General features: G+C 42.4%; 1 protein-coding gene across 8 annotated transcripts in view; it reads left to right on the plus strand.

Annotated features, from left to right (window-relative positions):
* RPS6KA2 (ribosomal protein S6 kinase A2) overlaps positions 1 to 3,333 on the plus strand; it is a 275,673-nt gene extending 272,340 nt beyond the window's left edge. For all 8 annotated transcript variants that reach the window (XM_038133585.1, XM_038133590.1, XM_038133584.1 and 5 more), the window contains one exon: positions 291 to 3,333. In XM_038133585.1, the coding sequence (XP_037989513.1) occupies positions 291 to 416 (126 nt within the window). In that variant the 3' untranslated portion in view covers positions 417 to 3,333. The remainder of the gene's footprint in view (positions 1 to 290) is intronic.
* The last annotated feature ends 7,369 nt before the right edge of the window (positions 3,334 to 10,702 follow it).

The raw sequence follows: 10,702 nt of genomic DNA on the forward strand, positions 1-10,702 counted from the left end.
GATTTTTTGCCACAGAAGCTAAATTTAATATGGCGCTGTATTTTCGACTGTCACCTGCTCAGTATTTTTAACTTTAGGCTGCATTGTAATAACCTGGTGGCACATACTGCTCTTCACCATTTTGAATCTGAGACAACTCTAGCTGTCTGCCAGCCTAAATGGTATCATTGCATGGAAATTGTGTGTGTGTGGGAAAAAAAATTCAGTTTTTTAGGATAAGGAATAGGGGAAGTGAAAAGCATCAAAGAAATTAATTTTAGCTCGGGGTTTTCTCTTTCTCTGTTTCACAGGGTGCAATGGCAGCCACTTACTTTGCTTTAAACCGCGCACCTCAGGCACCGAGGCTGGAGCCCGTATTGTCCTCCAATCTGGCTCAGCGGCGAGGCATGAAAAGACTTACCTCTACCAGATTGTAGCAGTACCCCCAAAAGGCCTCCTTGAAAACCCACAATTTATTATTTGAGAAATTCATCTGTACTTGGCTAGCAGAACCTTTCTGGACAACCTGCACATGAAATTGTCAGAACTAGCAGAAGCCCACGTAAGGCAAAGTTCTCATTTGCTACATCTTTTCTTTTACATTCCAGCCAGGGTCCTGAGTTTAACAACGTCACAAAGATGTGCCAGTTTTGCCAGTAGCTCTGTTTCTTTACTGAGATAAAGCCAAATAAAATAGGTGAGCTCCATCCTTTCCACCCTAGGAAAACTGTTTTTGAGTCTGTAAGATGTTCCATGGGAACAGTTTTCATTTTGTTTTTCAAGAAAAGCACTTTTTGCTACGAAGAACGCAGTTGAGTTAGAATGCTGTTCCAGCATGCATCATGATGAAGTGACTTGGCACGAGTAGACATCTACTGATCTCCACTCACCCCAGGAAGAATGAAGGCTGCAGAGACACATGAGTAATACCTTATTTGAAACAAGTGCTATACAACATGAGGTAGAGAGAGCTGGTGGTGGTGGAAATACCTTCTGTTCTTGAGGAATCTTCTGCACTTTGCCCCTGCCTTCTCTGGAATGAAGCTAGCACCTCTCAAGGAGAGTGTGCCACCAGCTCTGACTTGCTCGAAAGTCTCAGAGAGCAAAAAACTTCTGAGAAGCTCAGTCTTCTGAGGAAAAGAATGGGTCTTATGAGACTGTGGGGAGGCATTCATGTAAAGCAGTGAGAGTAGGAGCCTGTGGATCAGGCAAGAGAAAGGTGTCTGGTCTTGACCAGCAAGCAGGTCTGGGAGGATCAGGTGAGGGGGCTGGGGGAGCCGAAAAAAGGCAGGGAAAGATGTGAGTGGCTTTGAGGACAGTAAGCAAAATAATGCAAAGGCAACTAGTGTACAAGTGGCTGGGGGCAGACTGTGACTCCCTCTCAAAGCAGGGGGCAGTCCCCCTTCAGTGGCTGGTGCAGAAGACATGGCTGCCCAGGGGCCAAGTGGGTCCATGCAGCCATCCATCCTCCCAGTCATCACCCAGTCTGCTCTCCGAGAGCCGTTCTGGCAGCCCAGGGTGCCATGCTGCAGCAAGAGAGGCCATTTCCAGTCATTGTTCCCTGCCCTCCCCTGGCTGATCACCCAAACCTGCCTCCATCACCCATCATGTCATGTCCCTGCCTGGGTGTTCTGCTCTAGCAGAGCTAAACTCCCCATGCAATGTATGTGCAGAGAGTATCCACTTCTGAAGAGTTCAGCCAACTCTGTTATAAGCTTTAATAATAATAAATTATGAGGAGAAATGGGAGGATGCTCTGTTTTTATATTTATATGAATATGTACATGTGTATTTATATACATATAAAACAAAAATTCTGTGCCCTAATACCTGGATTTTCCAGGTCCAGGGAAAGAAACTTTTGTTGAAATGGTCTCTGCAAAACGGACTTTTTTCTCATTCCCTGGTTTCAAAGAAAGAAAGCAAGGTTTGTGGTGCCAGATGTGAACTATTTTTTTATTCCTTTTTTTACCCATCTTAGCTTATTGGTGGTCACAAGCTGACCAAGATTCTTCTTTGTACTGCTTTTGTTAATTTTTATTTTCGGAGTGAATTTTGTCACCTCAGATGCTTTGTGGGAAAAGCTACTGTGCTGTGTTGGCTTTTTTCTGTTGTGACAGGGGAGAAAAAAAAAAAGAAAAATGTGAACATGGAGCTTCATATGCTAGACATGGTAATTTTTGCTTGCTGGGTAGTTTGTGCATCTCGGTGCTGAACTGGAATTACCAGATCACTGCCTCAGATTGTCCAAGGGGTTTCATTTGCTACAGTGATATTCTTCCTAAAACTATCTCTGCTTCAATGTTGACTGAAGTTTGTTTGCATTAGTGTATTTTTAAATTTAAATTTATTCTTAATAATTTAAACTGATATTTAATGTTCAAATTTATGTGCTGTGCACAGAGGATCGCTGCAAAGCAGCTCTCCTTGAAGCCCTTCTCTTTTCTAAAATAAACAATGCTGTGAAACTTCACACAGAGGCTGAGTTGGCTGGGACTGAGGAGTATAAACGCACAGGTAGGTGTCTGTGCTTGTGTACACAGCAGCCCACATTCTCTGCTCTGGCTAAGCTGTGCTCGGTGTCAGCTTTTTGCTGCCTTTAGATTTTTCTGCTTGCTAGAAGTTAAGTCTCACACATTTCAGCTAACAGCACACCGTGAGGATTTCCACTGGCAGGGATATCCTGGCTGGTGCAGAACAGCTCTGGCCAGGCCTTGTTTCCCTTGAAGTGACTTCTGTCCTGGAAGAAGGCAAGGTGGGTATAAAGGATGCAAAGGACAGCCTGGAGGGAGGGATGGATTTTCTGGAGTCCCAGCTGATATGTGCTGTTTCAACAAAATGTATTTTTAATGGTCAGAGTAATTGTATTATATTATATATGGGCAGAAAGACTGTTGAAAATGTTATGTACAGTTTTTGTCTCCCTCTGAGATTTCCTAGTCATCTTGCATTGCTTCAGTTTGCTTTCTCTCACAACCACTGGAAAAAGCCTAATTCCTTCTAGATATACCCAGTCTTAATTCCTTGAGTATTTTTTTAACTGAATATTATTGTAGGCCAAGCTTACAGGATGTTGTTCTTCCCAAACTTTAAGGGTTTTAATCTCTTCCTGACTTTCCTCTTTCTAACCCACCAGCTATTAACATAGAGACACATACAGACTCATACATCTTAATGCTCATTAATTACTTTATAAACCCATGAATAATTATAAGCCCATACATATAGTGGGCTTTGTTTATTAAGTTTTTGTGGCCAGTGCATCCAGATGTCTGCACATATGTGTCTGTATGTAAACACATGCACAAAAAAGTGCTGTCCCAGCTTGTCCAAATAAAGGTAGAAGTGTAGTCAGAGGTGGAGCTGATACTCAGAGATTTTTGTCTGCAGTGTTCTTTGAAATCTGTCATTGATAATGGCAATGATTACTCTGGGAGTAGGAAAAAAAGGCTGTGCCCATCCGTGGAAGAAACTTCTCCATCCAGCCTCCCCTCTGTCCCAGATGTGCATCCCCATGCACTTCCAAGGGCAGATCAATCTCTCCTCTGCAGTCCTGCCATGGGAGGTGCTCTTCTGAGGGTTTTCTGACCTGTTCCAGCCAAGTGAACCTAGTTAAACCTTTTCCACTGTCAGTCTTGCTCATCCAGCTCACTTGGACTGAAATACAAGAGCCTCCATCAGCAAATCCAAGGGAGGCAGAAAGGGAGGAATATGCCACTGGCAGTCATTATTTCAGACTGATAGCATCCACGGGTTCCCCTGGCCCAGCTGAATCCAGGAGAGGATGCTAGGCTGTGGCCTAGCAATGGCTGCTTTTACACCAGCATCTCCCTTCTAGACTCCTGGCTGTGGTATAGCTCAGCAATAGGCACTTTTTTTTTTCCCTAGGAGAAAACTGAAAAAGGCTTAGCCTCTTTCTTTCTCTCTCTTTGTATAACCTTAAGAGACTTTTACTAAATGTTATGTTTAACTCCTGAAAGTCTAAAAGTCTCTTTGAATTAGAACATACTATCTTGCAAATTTTTAATCCATAAAGTGACCCAGTGCCTTAGGCTATTACAAATACTATAGTTACATTTTTAACCATCAAGCTGCACAATGCAATGAGTGTCCAAGGCACACCCCAGTGTACCTGTCACAGACATAGTCAGCTCATCTGGAGGCCCACTTCAAAATCAGTCACAGAATGGTCCAGGTTGGAAGGGGCCTCTGGAGCCCATCTAGTCCAACCACCCTGCTAAAGAAGGTTCACTTAGAGCAAGTTGCACAGGACCATATCCATGCAGGTTTTGTTGTTCAGTCCAGGAGAGAAGTGTCTGCCCAGTAAGGAGGAGGCTTATCCCTGCATTTTGGAGAGCTGGACCCCACCTCTGCAACTCCAGGACTCTTAAGCTAAATGGCCCTGAAGAAGAATATCATGGGAAGTGTTACCCCAGTTCCTACACAGCACCACAGCTTGTCTGTATGGCAGAGGTGTGGAGATGCTGCTCAAAGGGAGAGCTGACCTCTGCCCCAGCCCCTCATGAATTTTCACTTATTTAAAATCTGTTTAACTTTTTCTAAGGAAGTTTTAACAGCAGATAGCATTTATAAAGCCTAACTATTTCAGCAAATGACAAGTGACCTTCACAGACACATAGTTATAAATATCTACATTTGAAAAAGAAGTCTACCTGAGAATAGATTCTGGTTTGTTTCCTCATAAAAATTTTTTTCTTCAGCTCCCTGAGAGCCCAGGGTGCTGGGGATAGCCCAAGCACAGAGAGCTGAGTGAAGCACGTCGTGTGTGACAATCTGTCATGACATCACATGTCATGTACCTCTTACAAGGTACAGATTGTGTGTTCCTGTACTTCATCTAACCCTGGATATAATACTGGGCTCTCTTTTCAGCCAGACCCTTTCCACTCTCTCCAACAACTTGTACCCAGCTCTGGTACCTCTGGATACATCCAAACCTCAGTCAAGTGTGCAATTACTGTGTGTCTGTGATACAAATTATGACAGGGCTTGGCTCATCCCCTAAGCCATGGATGGCCCAAAGGTTTCTTATGCTGCTGGTCTACTGAACTTACACCAGCATATGCAAGTGCTGACACTAAAAATGGCACGCAGTCACTTTCTCTTACTTGAGCTGCTCATCTGTCATTTCACACCTCCCTTAGCCAGGTCACCACGGGGCAAAGCAAATGTTTGTGCATCAGAACAAATGGCTGGGGACAGCAGGAAGGCAACAGAATCAGTTTTGCCAACAGTGCTGTCAACACATTGGAATGGCTACAAGTTCAGTGTCACCTCTGTCCCTCTGTTGCTGCGTTATGCTGAGCAGAGCCCAGGTGTGGCTCAGAGTCAGGGCTATAAATGATGTGATGTTTGTACAGCAGCAGGTTCCCAGTGCCAAGCCCTGTGCACAGAGAGGGAGGGCAACTCCAGGCTTCTGAAAATTTGCCACAAGTTCATACAAACTCCCTGTAACCAGAAGGTATAGGGCCACAGATGGCATGTCATGGGGAAATAATGTTGACAGTATGTGTTTTTGCCACTACCTTAATAAAGTGTTAGAAAAACCCCAGGGTTTGTTTTTAAGTCATCCATTTTTGCAGAGGAAATTCTTGATTTTGGGGCATGCTGCCGCTTTCTCAATCCCTAGAAGGAGTAAGGCAGTCAAACACAGAAGATAAAGCAGATTACTACAGCAGAAAATACATTGTAGCTTTCACTGGAAAAATATTTTCAGGCAGGTGTTTTGAATCCCTCTCTTAGGATGTGTGTATCAGAAATGCCAAAGTAAATATTTAGAAGCAGAGTTCCCTTGTTGAACATCCAGAGATGACACCTTTATAGCAGCAGCCACGTGAGCTCCACATTCACAGATCTGAATCCTAAAAGACAGGCAAGCAGCACAACCCTTCAGATATTCCTTACATTAAAATAAAAAGGCCTGAAATAATGTTAATAAGATGCTTTAATATAATACATTAAAAAAGAAAAAAAAGGCTAAATGTGCAAACCCATTTTTCTTTTCCTCTTTTGAGGTATACATCATTTTCCTTTAGAAGTGTATATTCTTACCTCCTAGCTGACCCTGATCCTGAAACCTGGTGTTGCCTGAAAACACTGCAGCTAAGCTGCTTCTGGTACCTCAGGTCCTGTGTGAACACAGTCCCACACTCCTTTCTCTGTGTCTGTCGACAGCAGACACACACAATTGTACACCCTCTCCTATTCTGAAAATCAGCAAAACCATGACAATTTAAACTCAGAAGATAAAATGAAGTTAAAAGTTAAGTTCTCAGTGTGTACAGAACTAAAAATATTCAGGTGAAGGATGGATTGAAGCCTGTGCAGAACAAAAATGTTACAGAGGAAAGTTACAGTAATTCTTAGAGCCAAATTTTATCTACACTCTCTTCATAGATTTTTGTAACTTAGACCTTGCATTTCTAAGTGCAACTATGTGACAACCCATGTATGTCAGCCAGCATCTGATCGTGCATGTCATCACAAGGTTTGCACACGAAAATATTTTGCAGCCTGAAGTTTAAAGTCTAAAATTAAGATTTTGGCCCTTTTTGTCATCCTGTATTGTGTAAACCGTGATGTTCAGTGTTGAACTGTTCGACCTCCACTACTTCTTGCTTTGGTATACATAGTTACAGAGTCAACTTGTGCTCCGTTATGTCTCCTTAATGGATGTTATGGACATATTTTTCACAGATGCTTTAGCCTGAAGGGAAATGAGGAAAATGCATGCCCTCTTTGATGAAGGTGAATTTTGAAAGGAGAGGCTTCATTTGAAGTGCAAAAAATTAAAAACAGTTGCTAAAAGATTGTTTCTGATTTGCTACTCAGAGCCAAATCTTGCTGCCTTCATTCCTGTGTTAATTCCTTAATCCATATGCACCTTCAGTGACTCTGGTGTGGGAGCTTGGAGTCAAGTCCTGTTGCAGTAGTGGAGTCTGGCCATTAGGTGATGATGTGTGTGAGGAATTTACTTGGGTAATACTAAATTGACAAAATATGAACCATGATCTAGCACTTTGTTTACAGGCTCCATATTCATGTTTACAAAATGATGGTTTCTGAGACTCATGCTTTTTATGTTTCCTGTATGAAAAGGGCAGCCAGTGTACAGATATTTGTTATGTTTACCAGCGTTTCTGAATAGATTTTTTTTATAGTACATGGTTTTATGAAGTGTAATATTTTTATAGCAGAATGATGATCTTTGGACTTTCTATATTGTTACCTTCAATTGTTTGCAAACAAGCTCTTTGCTCCTTTTTTTCTGTGCACTGTATCCCATGTTGCTGCTGCTAATGTTGCTGGCCTCAGCTGCTGCTGCCCCACCATGACGTGGGCTGATGGTATTGTGAAACTGTGCAAACTAACTTCAAAGAGCTGTGATTGTGCTGAAGGGCTGGCTGCATGCTGGATTCCTCCTGGCAGGAGGGATGGGGAGCTGAACCCTACCAAGGCAAGAGTTTACTGTGGATAGTCCCCAAGGAGAAGCCTCAGTGCTCACCTTTGTCTGTATTCTGCCATTTTGGTTTGGCATGCCCATCCTTTCCTTTCTTTATAAAGAAATAAAAAGAGAAACAAAAAGGATCCTGCTTGTTTTTGCATAATTCCTGTTCAGTCCCCAAGCTTTGGCCATATTTGAATGCCATGTGTTGGTCACAGTAAAAGCACACAGTTATTTTGTTCAAATTATACCTGGAACTGTTATCTCTGTGCAGCCTGAATACTCAAACCTCTGTTTCGGGAAGCAACAAGTAGGCCTTTAATGCCCATCATTCACACAGTTCACCCACGAGACAAATTTAGGATTTCAGTGCCAGACGAATGAGTGCTTTCACACAAGTTGCCTCAGCATGAATTTCCCTTGCTCCCTTGAGATCTTCCAAGGTACCATTCCTCTGGAAACTGCTGGTCTCTGGAAAGCAGCCTGAATAGCCTTTTCTGTTTGCTGGACTTACTAGTGACCACAAAAGCAAAATCAACCCCTCCTACTCTGAGGGATTGGTTCTGCTTCCCTGGCATTACATCTGAGCCTGCACACAGTTACACTGGCATTCACATCTGGATTGTCATCAGACCTGGCAGCATCACAAAGGTGGTGAGTCTGGCTCAGGGTCCTTGCAGGAACAGCATGTGGTACCAGAGATAGAGAAACAGCTTGTGATTTAGGTCCAAGCAAGCATAACTGAGCAAACTTGGACTTTAGGAATGTTGTTTGTAGGATTTCTGCTCTGACCATAGGCAGCCTCATGCCTCTTTTCTCCTGCCAGCTTCTCCTGTCCTACTCCCACTTCTGTCCTTCCTTTATTTTTTCTGTTCATGAAAGAAACTTCCTGTTCCTTGAGTCCTCATGGTCCTTCATCACTGGGACATGCATGTCCCACCCCATCCTCTTCCTCTGCACCTCAGCATCTACCATGAGCTATTCCACCTTCCTCTTACCACATTTCTGCCCCAGAGGCCCATCTTGTGGGTTTATAGCCTCTTCTGGTAGGAAGGCAAATAAATCTAGTACACATACCTTTATAGGCCCAGCAGTTAAAAAAGGAGGCTTCTCTGGAGAACCACAGTCATATACAAGAACATACAAATAGGAAAACTGAAGAGGAAAAACAAAACAAAACAAAAAACCGAAACCACTCTAGGCTTTCTCTTCCATTCCCTCTTCTAGTTCCTCTTGTAATATGACCATGACTGGGAATGAGCCAATTTCATCCATTACTGGAGACACATTAGCTTTTCAGAGGACCTGGTTAGGAAGCCATGGGTCATGCCAGACCCTCGGCAGGTGGACAATAATCTTTCCCTCCAATACTAGAAAATTAATAAATGAGATGTCTGAGAGGAAGGCTTTCCAGAATATACTCAAGTGTCTAATCAAGACACAGCCCTTTTAGGAAACTTGTATTGGCAACCATCTTGAACCTCTGCACTTAATGAGAAAGTACCCATGCTTTTTTCCTGCCTGAGATGCACACTTGTTTAAAATTAAAAAAAAAAAAAACAAAAAACAAACAGTAGCCAACAACTCCCCTCTCACTTGGAATTTTGCTCTTTAGTCAACATTCATTTCTTTCTTCTATCTTTCCCCTCCTTTATCCCATCCCAGTTCACTTCACCCCCTTTTTATGTCCCACAGCGATATACCATGGGAATTGTACTGAGGCTCAAAGTCCTGTTACATGCCTGAATAGCATCATCCTCAAGGGCAGCACAACTGCTGGCTGAGCACCTCAGGAAATACAGCAGGGCAAGCAAGAGGCAGTAACAATCACTAATGTCTGAAGATCACAAGAAGCAAAGATTTTGCATTAAAAGCTGTGAAGAAGAGCTGAAGACAAGGATTTTAGGTTATGTCCAGCTTTTCAGATTACTTATAGATGACTTCAGTGTATTGTCTGTGCCATACTCCAGCTGTCTAGAGACAAAATAGAAAGAAAATATTATCTGTCCATTTATCTAGATGGACAGGAGCTCTTTGGTTTGTTGTTTTTTTTTCTAAACAACCAAAGCTGGCCTGAGATCAATTCCAATTTTTGTTGAGAAAATTAGCTTATTAAGAGGCTGGTGACTCACCATCTGTGGTAAGCCTGTGCATTGTTTTGGCTTGGCATACTCCTGCCTAATTGATTCTTCCTGTCCTTCAGGGTCTGTGGTCACTGGTAAAAATACCTGCAGCTGTAAAGCCTAACTCTTTCCCTACTGTAGAATTTTGCAGCTTCAGTTTTAATGATAGTTTCCTTGCTAAGGCATGCAGAGGAAGACTAGTGATTCCCAGTGCATTTACCCAGACTTTCTAATTGTCACAGTCTCGTCTGGGCTATTGTCTCTGTTGTAAATTCTGTTATAATCTGTTATTTACTCATCCATTTATTTATTCATTTCACTGCTGGTACTAAAAAAAATTACCCTGTAGGAACATCAGCTGTTAAAATGGAAACAAACACAGAGAACAGAAACAACCTGTATTTCACTTTAGAGAAGTGCCAAGGGTGACCCACCAGCTTTAAGAAACTCTTGGCAGCGCTGATCTTTTGCTATCTGGTCTCACTTCAACCACCAACCTGCTGCCATCCAAAGAGATTAGGAAGTATATGTTAAAGGTGAGAAAATTTCATGCAAACCCCACCATTCAGGCGTCATGTATCATTTTTAAAATGGCACCAGCTAATATAACTTTAATACATTTAAACAGTCCAGAGTTCAGATGCAGGCAAAAAAACCCAAACAAACAAGAAAAAAAAAAAAAACCAAACCAAAAAACAAAATGCCTGCCATGGAGATTATTAAAGACCCTGATCTGTTCAGCTTAGCTTGGAGATGGCTGAGAGGTGACTTGGTTATTGTCTACAAGAATCTTCACAGGGAGAAATATCATGTGTTCCAGAAGCAGAGAGACCGACCAGAGCAGAAAAGCAGGCAAATTTCTGGGTGCAAAATTCGTGCAGCTGCAGAATGGAAATAAGGTAACTGTGGTTTCAAATGTGAGGCTGTTTTCATTAGAGTAAAACATAAAAGGAGAAAAGGGGTTTGTCTTTCCCTTTGTATCACATTTAGTAGTGTCCCTTAGCAGACAGAAGGTTAGTGCAGAAGCAAGTGAATGAGTTCAATAGCCTGCAGTAATCTGGAAATCAATTTTAAATGCTTGTGATTGTCTCTTTGGGCCTCAAATATGACATGCATTCATTATCACCCCACCACA

This window comes from Motacilla alba, chromosome 3 (assembly GCF_015832195.1).
Source record: "Motacilla alba alba isolate MOTALB_02 chromosome 3, Motacilla_alba_V1.0_pri, whole genome shotgun sequence".
Lineage (NCBI taxonomy): Eukaryota > Metazoa > Chordata > Aves > Passeriformes > Motacillidae > Motacilla > Motacilla alba.